General features: G+C 39.9%; 1 protein-coding gene and 1 long non-coding RNA gene across 33 annotated transcripts in view; one reads left to right on the top strand and one right to left on the bottom strand.

Moving 5' to 3' along the window:
• The window catches only part of DLGAP1 (DLG associated protein 1), an 874,662-nt gene that overhangs the window by 30,249 nt on the left and 822,725 nt on the right, over window positions 1-21,688 (bottom strand). For all 30 annotated transcript variants that reach the window (XM_072828886.1, XM_072828884.1, XM_072828893.1 and 27 more), the window contains one exon: window positions 305-726. In XM_072828886.1, the coding sequence (XP_072684987.1) occupies window positions 305-726 (422 nt within the window). The remainder of the gene's footprint in view (window positions 1-304; window positions 727-21,688) is intronic.
• LOC140634999 (uncharacterized) overlaps window positions 217-21,688 on the top strand; it is a 34,744-nt gene continuing 13,272 nt past the window's right edge. Inside the window, exons 1-2 of one of the 3 annotated variants that reach the window (XR_012032350.1) lie at window positions 217-797; window positions 16,656-16,720. This is a non-coding gene — a long non-coding RNA (uncharacterized lncRNA). The remainder of the gene's footprint in view (window positions 798-16,655; window positions 16,721-21,688) is intronic. The other 2 variants (XR_012032349.1, XR_012032351.1) reach the window with 2 other exon arrangements.

The following is a 21,688-nucleotide window of genomic DNA, read 5'->3' as shown; positions in this document are numbered from 1 at the left end:
AGGAGGCCCTCGGGAAAGAGGACCCGCCGCGGCGACGGGAGGCCGCCCCCACGCGGGGCTCGGCGCTTCTCGGAGAAGAAAGGGTGCGGGGCGGGCGGGGTCGGCCCAGAGCTCTCCTGCGCACGGTGCGGCCGGCGCGGGGCGGGGCGGGGCGGGGCGGGGCGGGGGGACCCCCCACGGGGACGGCGGCCGCGCGCCCTCCTGCCGGGGCGCCTGGAGGCGCGGCGGGACCCGGGAACCGCGCGGGCAGGAGCCGCCAAGCGTCCGGCGGCCCGAGCGCTGCTGCGCGGCGGCGGTTACTTACTGTCTTCCGGCAGGTTGTTTTCCCGCTCTTCTCTCTCCATCTGCTGGCACCACCCTTCCATGCGGTCCCGCTCGGCCTGGAGGAGCTTCAGAAACCAGTGGCCGTCCCGGTGGCACACTGACCTTTGGACGGCCTCAAGGGGGTCTTCGGTGATGGAGTCAATCCAGGGGTCGGGGGGAGGCAGGATCGAAGGGTCAAAATCCGCATCGAAGTCGTCGTCGGCTGCGCAGGCGTGGTAGTGGTTTCCTGAGCCCTGGATGCTGACCGTGGAGGTGCTGGCGTCCCGGGAGAACTGTCTGGCCATGGGCCCGGGGCACGAATTGTCCTCTATCGACTCCAGAGAGTTTTCCAGATTGTCGTGGAAGTCCAGGTCGGCCTGCACCGCAGTCGTCACGCTGTTGGATCGAGTGAACCTGCGGAAGCTTGGAGGAATAGAGAAAGGAAATTTAGTCCAAGGCTATGCCTCGCAGCCAGAGCATTTCTACGTTTCTTCGTGAGCGTGACAGTGGAAGGGGGCCTCGCCCCCTCAGTGTGGGCAGGTGGGCCCTTGATGCAGGCATAGCAGTTGCCATGGCTCTAACGCACAGAATACAGGTCTCTCGTCTTTGTTCGACACAATATTAAAGCACATCTAGAGGAATTTCAGAAGCAGAACAATGTGTACAGCTATCGCAGCCAGCGTAATGTCCAATGTCCAGCTTCCTCCTCAAGTCCGTGTGCCTTGAATTCTGGTATTCACGTTGCTGAGGGGGTAGGGAAACAATCCAGTTATATCTTAGTCTGCATAATTTGCTTAGAAATCGGGGAAACAAAACCAACCTGACCAGGCCCCAAGCCTATTGTGAATCCTGCATAACCCGCTCCCCACCCGCCCCCCCCCCACCCCCCAGGGACAGCTCTTATAAAGTCAGACTTTCTGAAAGCAAACTAAAATGCCATTAGGTTCCTCTCAAAATTAAAACTCCTTCCCCTGGTAAGGATTCACCTGTTTCTTGATGGACTAGGTCATTGTTATAAGTTGGCACAAAATGTCTGGGGCAAATCAGTTCACAGTTCTAGAGTTCTCTGGTACCATTCTCCTTTGCACCTTTAATTTCCCTTCCCACAGTCCTTGTACCAAGACGATAAAAGACAACTTGTTCACAGATTCAATCTGACCATTTTATACAGATATTCACATAATTGGTGTTTCTCAACCAGATGGCTCTATGCACCTCTGGTTGACCCCTACAATGAAGGTGAGGGTATATGGGAAGTGGGAGGGGTGGGGAAGAACAGGGGAGCAATGAATTCTTTCTCAGACAAGGGGCACGGGAAGGTGTGGGCCTGACGTAATTTAAAACTCACACAAAGGGATCCCTGGGTGGCTCAGCGGTTCAGCGCCTGCCTTCCGACCTGGGCATGATCTTGGAGACCCAGGATCGAGTCCCGCATCGGGCCCCCTGCATGGAGTCTGCTTCTCCCTCCGTCTCTGCCTCATTCTCTCTCTCTCTCATGAATGAATAAATAAAATCTTTAAAAACAATTAAACTCACACAAAATATTTCATTGGCTCCTACAGCAGGCAGGCAACAATGACAGAGAATATAAGTCCAATAAAGGCAGCATCATATGTAAGTCCAATAAAGGCAGCAAAAGAAATGCTCTTTAGGTTTTTAAATTTTATTTTTTTTAAAGATTTTATTTATTTATTTGAAAGAGAGAGCAGGAGTGGAGGGAGGGGCAAAGGGAGAAAGAGAAGCAGACTCCCTGCTGAGCAAGGAGCCCTATGTGGGGCTCAATGCCAGGACCCTGAGATCATGTCCTGAGCCGAAGGCAGACGCTCAACCTACTAAGCCATCCAGGCACACCTGTACTTTTTTTTTTTTTTTTAAAGGTAACTTCCTGGGACACGTGGGTGGCTCAATGGTTGAGTCTCAAGGCATGATCCCGAGGTCCTGTGATCAAGTCCCACATCGGGCTCCCCACAGGGAACCTGCTTCTCTCTCTGCCTATGTCTCTGCCTCTCTCTGTGTGTCTCTCATGAATAAATAAGTAAAATCTTAAAAAAAAATAAAACGGTAACTTCCTTATCTAATATTTTATTTTTCCTTGTGTAGACATAAAATTTACTATTTTAACCATTTTTAAGTGTATGGTTCAGTGGCATCAAGTGTATTCACATTGTTGTACAACCACTACAACCATCTATCTACAGAACTTTCTCATCTGTCTCAGTTGAAACTCTGTATGCATTAAAAAGTTCTCCGGTGTCCCCTTCCTCCCAGCCTATGGCAACCACCACTCTTTGGCTTCTCTATGTCGCTCATATAAGTGGCATCGTACAGTATCTGTCATCTTATGATCAGCTTATTTCATGTAGTATGTCTTTAAGCTTCTTCCTTGTTGTAGCATGTGTCAGAATTTCCTTCCTTTTTAAGGCTGAATAATACTCTATTTTATGTATATACTACATTTTGTTTATCCATTCATCTGTGGATGGACACTTGGGCTGCTTCTACCTTTTGGCTATTTTGAATAATGCTTCTTTGTTCATGGGTATACAAATATCTCTTTGAGACCCTGTTTTCCATTCTTTTGGATATATAAACCCTGAAGAGAAATTACTGTATCATATGGTAGTTCTATTTTTAATTTTTTGAGGATCCACCATACTGTTTTCCATACTGGTTATACCACTTTACATTCCCATCTGTAATATGCAAGTGTCCCAATTTCTCCACATCCTTGCCAACAAATATTTTTTCACTTTTTGATAGTAGCCATCCAGACCGGTGTGAGTTGGTACATTTTCTTTACTGGCTCTTTACATGCCATGTTAAGTTGGTTTATGTGCCAATTGATTTTCAATTGATGTTTCATATTTAATAGTACCAGTCTTATAGGATGGTGTGCTAAACAATGTCATTACAACATTTAATAAACCATAGTATGTGTTCTTTCTTAATTCTTCTGGAACACTTTCTTAAAGCCAATTGATATTTGGTTCATGAAAAAAGAAAAAGTGACCAGAACAATACAGATAAGTAGTTATTTGTAAGACGGTAAAAGGACTAGAAGTCACAAAAAGGCAAGAGTACAATCATCACAAAAAATCTATTTTTTTCCCTTAAAAAAAAATGTTGAAAAAAAAAGGTAGCTGCTCTGTTGATCTGTGTTAGTTGTTAGGATGATCAAAATCATCAAATATGGTATGATTCTGGACATTCATTTTATGAAGATAGACCAGCCAGAAAAAGCTGGCCTATCTCATTGTTTGCTGTTTTCAAGAAATTACTTATGTTGAGGGTTAGTTTACCTGGTCATTTTATGAGTTCTTGGTATGGCCCTAGAATGGCCATACCAAAAAAAAAAGAAAAAAAAAATCACATAGTGTGAAAGTCTGAAAGCCAAGTTACAGGTGTCTTGTACTAGAGCAAAAGGAAGAACAATTTTGCTACTGTGGTTCTTCCAATAGCCACTTACTTCTTGGCTGCAGCACGCCTTTTCTGCACTCTTCTGGTTCATCCCCCCGCAAATGTTAAATGTAATCTCCTGAAGCTCAGCTTTCTTTCTCGACACATATGTGTGAGCTGGATGACTTTCCCTGCAACAGTTGACACTCTGGCTGTTCTACCAACACAAAATCTCAACTGTGAAAACACTAAGCTTCCCCCTCCAAGATCATGTACTGCCAGAGGCATTGCATTTTCCAGACTTAAAGGAGTGCCTTATTGTTTTCAATTGCAGCAGACTTGCCAGAGATAGAGTCTGTTCCACATTCATAACAGAGTGACCTCTCTTGGGTCTCTGTTTTTACCTACACAAAACTGTACCACCAGCATTCCTGACAGAGGGCTCCTGGCTATGAATCTTGTAAAGTATCCACCTTCTTAAGAAAAATTACTTGGCAGTAGATGAGTAGAAGTTTGCAGTTTAGTCACCCAGAAAGAAATAAAAGTTAAGTAAAATTAAAAAGGTTTGGGATTAAAAGCGGTGCCTTTGAACTCAGGCAGCCCCATCCAGGCTGCACAGTTTCTCTCAATTAAGTTCCTTAAGCAAGGGCTTTCTTCCACCCAGAGCTTTCAAAGAATGCTCAGCTCTACAAAACGTTTTATGTCTTTCAAGTGCAAAGTTTTTCTCCTGAGTGAAGAGTACAATCAAGTTGTTATTGCTGTTTTAAAATTTTGATAGGAGCACAAAAGGAGTCATTGGATTAATTTCTGTATTTTTAAAAAGAAGAGATCGGTTGCTGGCAGATGGTATAAACCTATAAGCTGAACCCAGTGGCGTGCCATTTCCAAACCTACAATCCCCTGTCTTGAAGCTTCTTCAGTATTTCATGCCCTGAAGGTACAATGTGTAGTAATTACAACTTCTGAAAAGGACCGGCCAATATTCTGGCCTAAGGAGCAGAAAACCATGAAACCAAAGACTGGATCAACCAGTATGGGATACAATACCCTGTCTGTTTTGAACTGCAAGAGGAAAGTCACTTGGTAGCATTCACCTCTGCTGTTGCTTTGTACCCCTCCTTTAAAAAAAAAAAAAAAAAAGATTATTTTAAGTAGGCTCCATGCCCAATTTGGGACTTGAACTCACGGCCCTGAGATCGAGTCGCATGCTCTACCAACTGAGCCAGTTAGACACCCCAAGTGCCCTTTCTATGAAACACGTTTATATGTGCAGAGGATTTTCTGCCTGCCTCACTCACCCTGCTGCAACTTTTTCTGTACAGTGGGTTACAAATCAACACATAGATGGTAAATCACAGAGGCCCTTCTTATTCCCCCTGTCTGATGGGGCTGCATTTAAACAAAGTTAAGTCATGAGCAAAAAAAAAAAAACCCCAAAGTGCAGTCCAGTATCTTTAGAACATACATGCTTTGGACTTGCAAGGCGTTCAACTGTGTGAGACCCAAGGCATAAACTTATCTCGAGGAGACAACTCAGTCATTCTGTTACCAAACTCTCTGGCCTCTGGTTATCTTCTTCATCCCTCTCATTCACATAATGGTTGCTTTTGAGGGCTAACTCTGGTTTCAAAGGGAGAAACACTAGTTCAGTGCTGTTCTTTCTTTCTTTGTAGGAGGCTTTAGACATTCTTCACTAAGCCTGCTGTCAAGGCTGAATAGATGTGGGATCTGAAAATGCTACTCTTCAAAAGTGCAACCATCTGGGTATTTTATGAAATGGCACCCTTTAACTGATGTAAAAACCCAAGACGTCTCATTATATAAAAGATAGATCAAAAGAAAGGTGTGGGGGTGAGAGGAGATTGAGATCCAGAATTAAACTTTCTACAAAAGAGATTCGCTCTTTCTTGTCAGATCAGCTTCGCAGTTAGAACAGTGAATGGGGGATCCCAGGCAGAATGGAAGCCTGGTCACAGATGCAAACCCTGGCCAGGGGAAGGGACAATCCTGCTCCCAGTTCCTATATGGTCAGCACCATCCTCTCGACAGATTGCACAACGACCTGAAAACAAGCATCTGCTCATTATTCACAAGCCACCATGTTCATTGTTTCTCTTACCTGCAGGTCTCTTTAAGCAAAGGAAATAGAACTTATTAGTTCTTTACATAAAGATGCTTTCCATCCTAAGTAATTGTAATGCATCTGCCAATTAGAGAAAGGGAAGAAATGGACAATAATGACAGTGGGCTTGTAATCTTTGGGATCACTTTGGAGAGGGCCAAAGTGATCTTTCTGCACCACCTGGCCAGGTGCTAGCATCCCTGATGGGCTATCTCTATAGGAACCTTAGTTAGAAGTCTCAACAAAACATCTTCAAACTGACTGCGCCCCAGCAACCGCAGTGTTAGGTCACTCCTTGACTCTTGACTCCAGGTAACTAACAAAAGCCAGAGAGGTCTCACCCATAATTCGTTTTTATTGTCTGATTTTGGGGTCAAATGGAGGCCACGGAGGCTTGTGAGTCGGAGGATCATTTTTCTTTTGCAAAAAGAGGTTATCTGTAAAAACACATGAAAAGGAAGAAAGAAAGAAAAAGAGAGAGACTGAGGGAGAGAAGAGAGACAGAAGAAGGGAAGGAAGGAAAGAGAGGGAAGGAGAGAGATGGAGGGAGGGAAGGTGACAAAGGAAAGGAAGGAAGGAAGGAAGTATGGGAAGGGAAGGAGGGAGGGGAGAATGTATGAAGCATATCAGGAATTATGCCAAGTTTCAGGCTTTTCAAATTTGAAATGCATGAATGCCATGCCTTTAAAGCTCAGGTGTATTGTAAGGACTATTTGGCTGGGTCATGGTGTTGTTAACTTGGCAAAGAAAAGAAGTCACTTGCCAAATGTAATATCAAGGGTGGGTCCCGGGCTATGTAGTACTCCAGTGAAGCTGTGAGGAGTGGGGATTGATCCAAAGCTTCCAGGTTGGCAAAGGGGGGCTGTTTTTGAATGCCAATGGTCTTTCTAAGTCTGTGGTTCCTGAACTGGCTGTCAGAAGATATCTCAATTTTGCCTTCATGTTTTCACATCCTGCTTAGTTGAAAAGGCACAACTCACTACAAGCCCAAATGTTTATACATTTAAGTCGTTTATGATCAAAAGAGATCTTTTATAGTAGTTGATGTTATACTAAAGGAGAAAACAATGCTATCTTTGCACATGCCTGTTATACCCAGTTACAAAGCCATGAGCTTCAATGGGCAAAGCAAGGGGAATTTTTAAAACTTATAATTTTTTGGAAAGAGAGGTAATTTTGGTGAAAAATAAGAATCTGATTATCTTATTCACTGAGGCATTTGTCTCTAGAAATGGGGAGCAGCTTTGATAATAGCTTGAAGGTGCTTTCTTTTAACACTGATGACTCAGTATGTGTGCTCACAGACCTGCTGAAATGGCAGGTGTCATTCACAACCACGTTTTGATGCCAGCATTTTTTCCCCTTAGCATTAAAGTGTCCCGACACTTGAGCGTTGAAAGTATTATTTCATAATGTACAAAAGGTATACCAGGGGAGAAGGAGATGGCTCTACCAAATGGAGATAAGAAAGACAACAGACTTTTCATGCAAATTATCAAAATATCCATCTGCTCCTGTTCCCATCCCATAAATGAAATATAAATGGAAAGATCTCGGTTTTCCCTTTCCATGCATGTTCCTCCAAACATACAGATCTTGCTCTAGACATTCACTGTTACCCAACTTCACTGATTTAATAAAGGAATGGCAGGCGTGGGGGAGTTGATGATGAAAGAGGTCACAAGTGATTTACTACCCACTTATTCTAGGAAAAGTTTTCTCCTCTAATTCCCTGGATGGTGAAGGAAAATATTCCTTTCAGTAACACTGACTCTCACTTGGATGGTCTTTAGATAAAGATCCCAGCCAAGTAAGAAGTGGTATACAAAGACACAGATAAAAATATTAAGTGACACCTGGCTGGCTCAGTCAGTGGAACACCTGACTCTTGATCCTGGGGTTGTACATTTGAGTCCCATGTTGGGTGTAGAGATTACTTAAAAATAAAATATTTTAGGGGTGCTCAGGTGGCTCATTTGGCTAAGTGTCTGCCTTTGGCTAAGGTCATGATCCTGGGGTCCTGGGATTGAGCCTCCCCCCACCCGCCCCATTGGGCTCCCTGCTCAGTGGGGAGCTAGCTTGCTTCTCTCTCTGCCCCTCCCCCCAACCGCATGCTTTCACTCTCTCTCTTAAATAAATAAATACATAAAATTTTTTAAAAATAATAAAATAATAAAACAAAAACTTTTAGAGGTACTTGGGTGGCTCAGACAGTTAAGCATCCGACTCTTGATTTCAGCTCAGGTCATGAGCACAGAGTCCTGGGATCAAGCCCCATATAGGGCTCCCCACTCAGTAGGGTGTCTGCTTGACATTCTCTTGCTCCCTCTGCCTCTCCCCCTGACTACCCTTCCTCCTTGCTCGTTCTCATGTCCCCTCTCTCTCAAATAAATAAATCTTTTTTAAAAATCTTTAAAAAAATTAAATATACACACACCAGAAATATAGCATTACAGAATATCCTTCCCAGAAAATTGTTGTTAGACCAGTAGTTTTTCTTTTTGCAACCATGAAAGACAGACATCAATTTGTCAATGTGACAGTGTTAATAAATAATCAAGAGTATATAATTTCAAAGTCTCTACCTCTCAGTTGTAAAGACAAAAGATGATTGCTTTATAAATGTTCTAAAATGTATCATAAATATCTACCCTTATAAAAGGTAGCTGAGTTACAACAGAAGCAGGTAGCCAGAACCTGTATCACACACTTATTCACACTTCTCTCTTGTTTCTAAACTAGAGATTATGACAACAACACAGCCACCTGGGAAATATGACAATAAGCAGAAAGGCAAGACCCAGAAGATTAGGCCTAGACCTCAACAAAGAGTCTTCATGTTTGCATAATGGTATCTAAATTTGAGGAAACACTGCTGGAATGTTGAATCAGAGAACTTACACCTTAATCAGAGAACTTACATTAACTATTGATGTTAATTCTATCCAACTCCCACATTGTAAAGACAGAAAGCTAAAGTTATTTTCAAGTTGGATCATATGACTGGAGTATTTTTACCCCCAGGTTTTCAGTACATTCCCATATATTCCATGACTTTTTGAGCCAGAGAGCAGTGCTCAATAACGGGGCTTACACCAATTGTAGGGCAAATAAAACCTATATGGATGATGTCTGCTTCTGGCTTAGATGGAATAAGAGTGACTGAATTTATTCTCCTACCTGAAGCAACTAAAAAACCTCACAAAATGTATGAAAAAAAGTGTTTTCAAAATACTTGACATCAGTCAAGGAAGAACATTGATTACTGAGATGTGGGAAACAAATAAAGTCTATGATTGTTCATGTTTACTGATTACAGAATTTCCAGGCTGCAGCACAGGGAGTGGTCTCAGTGTGGTGCAAGCAGTCTCCCTGAGCTGATGAGACATCGCTGGGAATATCAGGAGGGTAATGCAGTGGGAGTTTGCAAGGCAGAGTGTGGAGGAAGAGAGAACTGCACAGAAGGAACCCATAGATCTATAGGGTCCCAGTAGAGTATCTATCAACATTAAACTCATGGGGTAAGAAATCTACCCACAGCTGGGGTATCTTTGTTCCTCTTTGAAGAAAATACATCTTTTTTTATAGTATTTTTTTTAATTTTTTAAATTTATTTATTTATGATAGTCACAGAGAGAGAGAGAGAGGCAGAGACACAGGCAGAGGGAGAAGCAGGCTCCATGCAGGGAGCCTGACGTGGGACTCGATCCTGGGTCTCCGGGATCGCACCCTGGGCCAAAGGCAGGCGCCAAACCGCTGCTCCACCCAGGGATCCCAAGAAAATACATCTTTATAAAATAAAGACAAAATAATGACTCTAAAGTTGAAAGCTTTCATCATGAGCAGATATATACTATAAGAAAGGTTAAAATAAGTCTTTCAAGAGTAAGGAAAATTATGCTAGATGGAAATTTGGATCTACACAAAAGAATGAAGAACACTGGAAATCATATCTTTATGGATAAATAGGACTTTTTCCCTTTTATTAATTAATTAATTAATTAATTAATTTATTTATTTATTTAGAAGATTTTATTTTTAAGTAATCTCTACAATGAACATGGGGCTCAAACTCAGGACCCTGAGATCAATGGTCACATGCTCTTCTGACTGAGCAGATCAGGTTCCCCTATTTAAATAATTAAGGATAATTGACTGTTAAAGCAAAGATAACAACACTATATTATGGATCTTTAATATATGTAGAAGTAAAATGTTTGATAACAATAGCACAAACTTGGGTAGTACAGGAATGGAAGCATACATACCATCATAAGTTTCTTACACAAGAAATGATCTAATTTCAGTTGAAGGTATAATATAATAAATTAAAGATATATAATATAATTCCTATAGCAACCACTAAAATTGTAATGAAGTGTTATAGCTAATAAGACAACAAAGGAAATGGAATCATAAAAAGACAACCCAAAAGAAGGTAGAAGAAAATGAAAAGTAAAACAAAGAAGAGATATAAATAGCAAGCACAAGTGGTAGACTTAAACCCAAGCACATCAACAATTACATTAAATGTAAGTGGTCCAAGTATTCCAATTAAAAGGAAGATGTTGTATGATTGGGTTAAAAAGCAAGACCCAGGGATGCCTGGGTGGCTCAGTGGTTGAGCATCTGCCTTCAGCTCAGGATATGATCCCAGTTCGAGGATTGAGTCCAACACTGGGCTCCCTGCAGGGAACCTGCGGCTCCCTCTGCCTATGTCTCTGCCTCTCTCTGTGTCTCTCATGAATAAATAATAAAATCTTAAAAAAAAAAAAAGCAAGAACCAACTATATGCTTCTCATAAAAAACCACTATAAATATAAAGCCATAAAAATTTTTAAAGTGAAAGAATGAAAAAAGATACTTTATGCTAACACTAGTGAAAAGAAAGTTCAGGGGCATGTGGCTGACTGAGTTGACAGAGCATGTGACTCTTGATCTTGAGGCATAGAACTTACTTAAAAAAAAAAAAGAAGGAAAAGAAAGCTTGATTGGCTATCCTAATATCAGACAAGGTAGGGAGCCTGGGTGGCTCAGTTGGTTGAGCATCTGCCTTTGGCTCAGGGTGTGATCCTGTGGTCCTAGGATCAAGTCCCACATTGGAATCCCCGCAGGGAGCCTGCTTCTGCCTATGTCTTTACCTCTCTCTCTCTCTCTCTCTGTGCATGTGTCCCTCATGAAAAAATAAATAGAATCTAAAAAAAAAAAAAAAAAAAAAAGCGTCAGATCTTAAAAAAAAACTATCAGACAAGGTAGATTTCATAACAAAAAGTATTACCAGAGAGAAAGAATGATGTTTCATAATCATAAAGGAGTCAATTCGTGAAGAAGACATAACAATCTTAAGTGTTTGTGAACCTAATAAAAGAGCTTCCAAATATGTGAAGCAAAAACTGATAGAATAATAAACAAAAATAGATAAAATCACAGAGTCAGAGATTTCAACATTGCCTTTTCAATACTTGATAGAATACATATATTTTTTTAATTGATAGAATATATAGACAGAAAATCAGAAATTTATGGAGAAACTAAAAAACCTAATTGGTTTTTGCAGAAAACCTAATTGGCATTTACAGAACACTCCACTTAAAAATAGCAGAACATACATTTTTTTCAAGTGCACACAGACTATTTAGCAAGATATACAGTATTTGGGGCCACAGAACAAATCTTAAATGAATTTTAATGAATTCAAGACATAAAGTATAGTGTCTGGCCACAATGGAAATAAATAGAAAATAGGGCAGCCCCGGTGGCTCAGCAGTTTAGCGCCGCCTACAGCCGTGGTCCTGGGGACCCGGGATCGAGTTCCATATCGGGCTCCCTGCATGGAGCCTGCTTCGCCCTCTGCCTGTGTCTCTACCTCTCTCTCCTCTCTGTGTATTCTCATGAATAAATAAATAAAATCTTAAAAAAAAAAAAGGAAATAAATAGAAAATAAATGACATTTACTAAGTCCCAAAATATTTATGAGCTAGATGGCACATAGACTATGGGTTAAATTTTAAAAAAGAAATAAATATTTTGAACTGAATGAAAATGAAAGCGCAATAATCAGAATTCATGGGATGTAGTTAAAACAGTATTTAAGTGGACATTTATAGCATTAGACACCAATAGTACAAAAAATAAAGGTCTCAATTCAGTGTTCAACTGCTACTTTAAGAAATTTAAAAAAGAAGAGCAAAGGCAAAATAGGGTAAATTAAATAAATGAAATGAAAAAGATAAAAGTAAAAAGTCAATGAAATGGAAAACAGTAGAGAAATACCAGTGAAATCAAAGCTTTTTCTTTTAAAAATTGATGAAATTAATAATCCTCTAGCCAGGCTGATGAGGAAAAAAAAGAAAAGTCACACATTGCCAATATGAGAAATGAGAGAGATGACACCACTCCAGATTCTACAGCTATAAAAATTATATGAAAGGAATATTATGAACAGTTTTATATCAATAAATTGGATAACTTAGATGAAACAGACAAATTCCTTGAAAGACAAACTACCCAGGATCAAATAAAAAGAAATCAATGACCTAAATAGCCCTATTTATTAAAGGATTTGAATTTGTAGTAAAAAACTTTCCCACAAAGTAAACTCCAGATCCACACAGTTTCATTGGTTAATTCAATTAAATATCAAATGAAAAATTATAACAATTTTATACAGAGACTTTAGAAAACTGAGGAAAAAAATAACTCTTAAGGCTTTCTATGAAGATAGCATTACTCTACACCAAAGACAACAAAGACAATACAAGAAACTACAGAACAATATTTCTCATGAATACAGATACAAATATTCTTAACCAATGAATATCAAGTCCAACAACATATAAAAAAGGATTTTTTAAAAAGATCTTATTTATTTATTCATGAGAGACACAGAGAGAGAGAGAGAGGCAGAGACATAAGCAGAGGGAGAAGCAGGCTCCATGCAGGAAGCCTGACGTGGGACTCAATCCCAGAACTCCGGAATCATGCCCTGAGTCAAAGGCAGACATTCAACTGCTGACCCACACAGGCATCCCATAAAAAAGGATTATACATGATGACAAAATTGAACTTATCCCAGGAACACAAAGTTGGGTTAATGTTAAAAAATCAGCAAATGCCAGACAACTGAATATTCACATGCAAAAGAATGAAGCTGGAATTATAACTCACACCACATAGAAAAGTTAGCTCAAAATGGGTCAAAAGCCTGAATTTAGGAGTTTAAACTATATAATTCTTGGAAGAAAACATAGGGGCGAATCTGCATTATTTTGGCTTTGGTAATGGTTTCTTAAATATGATATAGAAAGCACAGTGATGAGAAAAACTGGACTTCATCAAAATTAAAAACTTTTGTGCATGAAAAAACACTACCAATAAATAAGGAAGACAACCCAAAGAAGGGGAGAAAATATTTGTAAATCAAATATCTGATAAGGGTCTGGTATCCAGAATATATAAAGAACTATAAGCACTCAACAATAAAAACAAACAACCTAATTTTAAAAATGGGCAAAAGTTGGGGCATTGGGGTAGCTTAGTTGGTTAAGCATCTTACTCTTGATTTTGACTCAGGGCAGGATTTCAGTATCATGAGATCTCCATGTCAGGCTATAAACTCAGCACAAAGTCTACTTGTACCTCTTTCTCTCTCTCAAATAAATAAATAAATAATATTTAATTTAATTAATTTAATTTAAAATTTAAAATTTTAATTAATTTAATTTAAAAATTAAAAATGGGCAGAAGAGGTGAATAGATATATCTCCAAAGAGATAAACAAATGGCCAATAAACACACAAAAAGATAGTCAACATCAGTAGTCATTAGGGAAATGCAGATTCAAGCCATAATGAGATATCACTTCATATCCACTAGGATGGTCATAATTTTTAAAAATGGAAAATAACAAGTGTTGGCCAAAACGTGGAGAAATTGGAACACTCATACATTGTTGGTGGGAATGTAAAATGGAAGAGTTGCTGTGGAGTATAATTTGGTGCTTCCTCCAAAAGGAATCTTAAACATAGAATTACAATATGACCCAGCAATTCTACTCCTAGGTAAATACCAAAAAGAATTTAAAACAGATGTTCAAACAAAAAATTGTATACAAATGTTTGTAGTAGTTTTATTTGTAATAGCCAAAAGAGAAAACATCCCAAATGGCCACGAACAGATGAAAAAACAATGTTTTTTTTTCTTTTTTTCTTTTTTTAAGTTTATTTATTCATTCATGAGAGACACAGAGAGAGAATGAGGCAGAGACACAAGCAGAGGGAGAAGCAGGCTCCATGCAGGAAGCAGGCTCCATGCAGAGAGCCCGATGCAGAACTTGATTCCGGGACTCCAGAATCATGCCCTGGACCGAAGGCAGGTGCCAAACCGCTGATCCACCCAGGGATCCCCAAGAAACAATGTAATATGACTATATAGTGGCTATTCAGCCATAAAAAAGCATGAAATACTGATACTTGCTACAATATGAATGAACCTCAAACCAGACACAAAAACAAAAGGCCACATGTTGTATGATTCCATTTTAAAGAAATATCCAGAATGGGCAAATCCATAAAGACAGAAACCATATTAGCAGTTTCAAACGGCTGGGAAGAAGGGTGAATAGACAGTGACTGCTTAATGGTTATGGGATTTTTGTTAGAAGTGACGAAAATATTTTGCAGCTAGGTAGTAGTGATGGTTGTACAGCACTGTGAATGTACTTAGTGCCACTGAATTGTACATGTAAAATGGTATAAATGGTAAGTTTTATTTTGTACGCATTTTACCATAATTTTAAAAAATTAACCAATGCAATTCAACATATTAATAGTTTAAAATGAAAAACCTTGTGATATCTCATTAGATACAAAAAAAGCATTTGACAAAATCCAATATCCATTCCTGATCATAATTCTCAACAAACTAGAAATAGATAGGAAGTTCTTCAATTCAATAAAGGGCATCTACAAAAAAACCTATAGCTTGGGGTGCCTGGGTGGCTCAGTCAGTTAAAGCTCTGCCTTTGGCTCAGGTCATGATCCCAGGGGCCTGGGATTGATCCTCTCATTGGGCTCCCTGCTCAGTGGGGAGTCTACTTCTCCCTCTGCCCTCCCCACCGCTCATGCTCCTTCTCCTTCTCTCTTGCTCTCTCAAATCAATAAATCTTTTTTTTTTTTTTTTAAGAAGCTAAAGCTCACATAATACATAGTGGTGAGAGAATATTTTTACAGAAGATCAGAAATAAGGCAAGGGTGTCCATACTCATGACTTCTATTCAAAATTGTATTGGAAGTTTTAGCTAGTGTAATAAAACAAGAGAAAGAATACATCCAGATGAAAAGAAGAAATAAATCTGTCCTTTTTTGGGTGGATAATGTAGTAGTCTAGAAAATCATATGGACTCTACGAAAAAGCCACTAAAACTAATAGCCTGGTTTAGGAACATTACAGGATAGAAGATCAACACACAAAAATCAATGGTATTTCTATGTCCTAACAATAGACAGTTGGTAAGTGAAGTTAAAATAAATACCATTTGTAGTATCAGGGGAAAAAAAAGAAATATCTATGAACAAAGCTGACAAATTATATGCAAGGCCTTTACACTGTAAATTATGTAATATTGCTAAATAAAAGAAGAGAGAGGGGTGCGTAGGTGGATGTTGGTTAAGCCTCCAACTCTTAGTTTATGCTCAGATCATGATCTCAGCTGAGTCAGGCTCCTTGCTCAGTGGGGAGTTTACTTCTCTCCCCCATCTCTCTGCCCCTCCCCCTGCTCATATGGATGTGTTCTCTCTCAAATAAATAAACAAATCTTTTAATAAATAAATAAATTAGAGAGATTGTTAAGATGCGAAATCTTAACTTTTATTACAAATACATGTATATATTATATACATAAAATGGAACTCTCGCCACCATCAAAATAGAGAACACAATCCTCACCTCCAAAGGTCCCCACTTACCCCTTCACTTTCAGCCCCTCCTGCCCACCCATCTCTTCTCTTATGATATTTATCATAAATACATGTAAAAATTTATCAAATTATACACTTTCTATGTATATATGTATGTATTGAAATTGTACGTCAATTTCAATAAAGCTGTTAAAACAATGAGGGGATTTGAAGAGAACAGGTAACTGTGGCCTCAAGTGCTTCCCTCTGAGTGGAAAGTGCTGCAGATCTTTTCAGGAGCTATTTGCCAATGGATATCAAGAACATTAAAAAAATGCTTGCATTCTTAAGCCCAGAAATGGAAGAAGCTGAAATAGCAAAAATACTTATTGCACAACGATATTTACCACAATATTATACATCACTATTTCGATTGGTCACTTCTGATTTTTAGTAGTTATACATGCACACAATTTTAAAATATCAAGTGGCTCTACAAGGCTGGCTATGAAAAATAGAAATTCCTGGTCCAGTGATGTAATAATTTTCTGTTCCACAAGCAGCCACTCTTAACTATTACTTCTAAATAACAAACATTGCTATTTGTTAATCATTTAGTTTTTGTCTTTAGGAAAGATGAACCTTTAGATTTTTCTCACCTCGTCTTCATTCTCTCCTCTTCATTCTCTGTCTCTGTCTCTGTGTCTGTGTCTGTCTATCTGTCTCTCTCTCTCTCACCACACACACACACACACACACACATACACACACACTTCTGGTCTGCTCCAGTATTTTTTCCATTCTCCTGATACAATTACATTGTACATTTGGATCAATATTCAGAACTTGCTTTTTGTAACTACACTATTTTGAACAGGAAATAGTATACACAGCTGACTGTGTGTTATGGCCTTACTTGTGCACTTCCCCACTTCCAGATGCGGTAACCCTAACCTCCAGTACTTCAGAATGTGACTGGTTTTGGACATCGGGCTTTCAAGAGGTAATTAAAGTAAAGTTATATGAGTGGGCCCTGATCCAATGTGACTGATATCCTTAAAAAAGAGGAAATTGGGACACAGACAGACACAGAGGGAAGAACATCTGAAGACGCAGGGGGAAGACAGTTATCTACAAGCCAAAACCTGCAAAAGAAACCAACCCTACCAACACCTTGATCTTAGACTTCTAGCTTCAGAACTGTGAGGAAATAAATTTCTGCTGTGAACACCTCCCAGTCTGTGATGCTTCGCTATCACAGCCCTAGCAAGCTATTATGCCATATTATATTCTACTTCCTATACCTTTTTTTCTTATTTAGAAATTGCTTAATTTGTATGTACTTAGCACTTTCTCAATCCTCAAAATCCCCCCAGATGTGTAGTTTCCTCTGCATGCACTGAAACAAACACATTAGGTATTCCTCAGGTCTTCTTGAATTAATCTTTCACAGAGCATCTGACCTGCTCCATCATAGCTAGTCCCTCCCTAGACCTGCTGCACAACTGTTGTCTGGGGATTTTTCTTTTCCATCATCCTGGACCCTCCTTTTCCCCTATCTTGGATGGGATTACCTGTTTCCTGGATTACTTCTTTGCTTTTCCCCTTTTGTGCTTTTTCTAGAAATTTCTTCAATTTATCTTCCAACTCTTCTATTAGGTTTTCCAGTTTCGCTATTAAGTTTTTAATTTCTAAGAGCACTTTTTTTTTTCTTCCCACCCTACTGCCCCCTCCCCACCTCAGGAGGATAAGATGCTCTTCAAGAGACCATATACATTTTCCTTTTCTTTTTTAAAAAGATGCTACTTTTTTTATTCATTTGAGAGAGAGAGAGAGAGAGAGAGCACAAGCCAGGGAAGAGCAGAGGGAGAGGCACAAGCAGACTCCACACTGAGAGGAGAGCCCCATGTGGGGCTCAATCCTACAACCCTGAGATCATGACCTGAGCCGAAATCAAGAGTTCAATACTTAATGGACTGAGCCCCCCAGGTGCCCCAGAGACCATATCAATTTTCACTTCTATCATGGAGCTTTCCTTGTCTGCCTTTCCCTTCTTTTCTCTCAAAAATAACTTTTAAATTTTCTAAATGTTCCTTAAAACTTTTGGTTCTTCTTTATGACTCTGATCTGAGTGTACCGATTCTTAGCTGTCTGCTCATGGCTGAAAGGCACAATAAAAGCCTCCTTAGAAATTTGTCCTTTAGGGATGCCTGGGTGGCTCAGTGGTTGAGCGTCTGCCTTCGGCTCAGGTTGTGATCCTGGGGTCCCGGGATTGAGTCCCACATTAGGCTCCCTACAAGGAGCTGCTTCTCCCTCTGCCTGTGTCTCTGCCTCTCTCTCTCTCTCTCTCTGTATGTCATGATTAAATAAATAAAATCTTTGGGGGAAAAAAAAGAAATCCGTCCTTTAGTAGGGGCTTATCCACTATGATCCTCAGTGTAGGTGACCTCACTGGGCTCTCACCTTGCAGAGTTCTGATGTTATGGGTCTTTGAGTCTTTGGGCTCAGATTGGTCAGTTCACCCACAATAGATTGTTCCACGCTTCTGCTTAGAGGAAATAAGCCTGGCTGCCAGGATTCTGGGAGCTGTGGGAGCATAAGGAGGCTTAGGGCAGGGTGCCTCAGCATTCTGTTGGTAAAATTTCACTTATCTTCCTATTTTTAGGATAGTAATGGTGCCCTCAACTGTGCTGCTGTCCTGCAGCTCTGAGACCCTTTGTTTTAGCATCCGAAGAAGAGAGATCGCCAGTTCTCTGCCCGGGTGGGAGGGGCCATCACCTGGTTCTGCAGGGACAAAGTTCTTAGCTCCTTCAACCCTACTTCTCTGAGCACCCAAGGTTGTCAGGCCCTATGGCTTCTGTGGGTTCTGAAATTTAAATTGAATTGCATCTTGGATTTTTGCAACCCTGGCTTTAGATTCTGCTTCCCCTGGTCAGCTGAGTCAGAGATCACTTGTCTTTCTGCCTTCCAGCTTCCAACAGGTCACTGTTCTTTTTTTCTATCCTGTTCTCTACATCCTTGGCAGTTTATGCCCAAACAAGCAAAAAAATCCTTTTACTGCCATTTAGTTTCAGAAGGCCTCAAAGATGATATGTGTATTTTTTCACTGTCTTTAACCAGAATTCAATCTAGAAATAATGGAGATATTCAACAGTGCGAGACAGGGGGAGCAAATTATGATTCATACCTACTCTTGAATACTGTATAATTCAAGTATATATACAATATACAATACTGTATATTTCTTTTCTTTTTTTTTAATTTTTTTTTAAAATTTATTCATGATAGGCACACAGTGAGAGAGAGAGAGGCAGAGACACAGGCAGAGGGAGAAGCAGGCTCCATGCACCGGGAGCCTGACGTGGGATTTGATCCCGGATCTCCAGGATCGCGCCCTGGGCCAAAGGCAGGCGCCAAACCGCTGCGCCACCCAGGGATCCCTGTATATTTCTTTTCAACAAAAGAAATATTTGTTGTGAATTTTTAATAACGAGAAAGCTTCTAGCATTAGTTAATTTTATTTCTTTTTAAAGTCTTGTTGTGGGTTTTTTGTTAGTAATCTCTACATCCAATGTGGGGCTTGAACTCAAACCCCAAGATCAAGAGTCACATGTTTTCCTGACTGAGCCAGCCAGGCACCCCAAAATATTACTAAATTTAATACATAGAGCAATTTTAGTAACTCATAAAATGTTTATGGAAGGGGTGCCTGTTGGCTCAGTTAAGCCTCTGCCTTCAGTTCAGGTCATGATCCCAGGGGCCTGGGTTCAAGCCCCTGCTCAGGCAGGAAGTCTGCTTCTCCCTCTCCCTCTGCCCCTTCCCCCATCTTATCTTTCTTTCTCTCTCTCTCTCATAAATAAATAAATAAATAAATAAATAAATAAATAAATAAATAAAATGTTTATGGAAAATGTATGTGCAAACAACATACCCCTTTATTAACTAATGGTTAATGAGTGAACTTATGGGGAATTTTATTTCTCTAATTTATAAATTTTAATAATGTATAAATAGTATCTTATTTTTTAATAGTTAATTAGATTCAATAATACATAATTTTTATAGAAAAGATAGATAATGGTGGCGCCTGGGCGGCTCAGTGGTTGAGCGTCTGCCTTCCACTCAGGTCGTGATCTTGGGGTCCTGGGATCGAGTCCCACATCAGGCTTCTCACAGAGAGCCTGCTTCTCCCTCTCCCTCTGTCTCTGCCTCTCTCTCTCTGTCTTTCATGAATAGATAAATAAAATATTTTTTTAAGAAAAAAAGAAAAGATAGATAATGCTTAAGATACACACACACAGTGTCTTCATTGTTCCAAAGTCCATCAGATAGATATCTGTCAACAGATAAACTGTCAACGTGCTGCTGCTCTATGTTCTCCTCCAAGTAAATTTACATGCCACTTTTATGTTGAAAATAAATATATTCTTCTTCTTTTTGTGTCCACTCTTAGAGTCTTGGAGTCACTAGTGGGGTAATGTAAGAAAGTCTTAAAAAAAAAAAAAAGAAAAGGAAAGCCTTGTATGAACCATGGTTGATATACAATTGTTACTTGGAAGGAAAGGGGAGATCCCTGAGAGCCTCTTAGCTTTCTCACCTTAGTAAATAGGAAGGATTGGTTTACTGGATTTGCTAATTATCAGCTCGAAAGACAAGAAGACCTCACGCAAATTCCTGGAGAGCAGTCAGAAGGATGAGAGAGAATGGGGACCGGATGCTAGGAGGCATTGAGATGCAGAGCAAAGGCAGAGCAGGGGAGGTGTTGGCAAGGTTTGCTGGCTTTGCTTGGGGTAAGTCAATCCTGCATATGAACAAATACCTTATGTCGTGTGGATCCTATCGAACTGTGCTGCTAGGTGACCCTTGAAACAGGAATTGGGGAAAGACAGCAAATGTTTGATGGAGATGAGGCATTTCTTCATTGGCGTAAGAGGAGTAGTCTTGTTTCAAAACCACAGGCATTCGTTATCCCCGGTTTGGCGCTGCCATGGCATTTAAACTAGTGACCTTTAGACAGCATTCCTCAGTGCAGGGTCCCCACCATGAGGGAGCCCTGGAGAAGGGAAATGGCACATCTGCTATGGATGGCATTTTGAGGATGTCATGGCCGTCTGCAAATATACCAGGCAGATTTATAGTACTCCATTTAGATTCCTCTTTTGGAGCAGACAGGTTACTTAATCCATTTTACTTTTTACTAGTGAGTTATTAACTTCCTCCTTTTGTTTTAATTTGTAACACTGAAGTCTACCCCTTAATAGACAAATTAGCCAGGTGTACTTTGCTATGTTAATTTTGGTTTCTAAACTGTGATGGATTCAAAAGGTGATAATGAGTTTCTTGCTCTCTTACAAAGTCTAGTTAATCATCCTCTCTTTGTATGATCTCTTTCTTTCTCTGGCTCTGTTTTCTTTCTCTCACTTTTTGTTAGGTTGCACTTGTTTATCAGTCTATTTATTTGGGGAAGGAAAAGATGGGTTGTGCTGGCCATTCCAACGAGAAGACAATTTATCACTAGAAAATTTAAAAAGAATTCCCTTAGCTATCATTGGTAATCTCAGTTGCCCAATTTTGCTTTTAAGATCCTATCTAAATGAATTCTACCAGCAGAACTGTAAAAAAGAATCCTAATTGGAGGCAGAAGTTGTAAGAATCCCTGTTTGACAATGGATTTCTTTTGGAGAGGTTGAAAACAATCATTAACATCAATTTAAATGCTTATTTACTTTACAGCAGTTAACTATGAAGTGACCTTTGAGGAAGGGTGGTTTTGAAAAATTAAGCAGGAAATTTGGGCTGCTGGTCCATAAGCCACTCAAAGTACTGAGAAATTGACCATCCTATAAATTTCAGTAATTCATTAAATGTTCAACTTTTTCAGAATACGGTAAAAGTGGTTCATTTGAAGTTCTGGGGTTGTTATCATGTGTGTCCAAAGAATGCGGTATTCAGCATTCTGGTAGATGGATAT

Source organism: Canis lupus, chromosome 6, assembly GCF_048164855.1.
Source record: "Canis lupus baileyi chromosome 6, mCanLup2.hap1, whole genome shotgun sequence".
Taxonomy (NCBI): Eukaryota; Metazoa; Chordata; class Mammalia; order Carnivora; family Canidae; genus Canis; species Canis lupus.
This window is presented reverse-complemented; position numbering and strand designations above follow the sequence as displayed.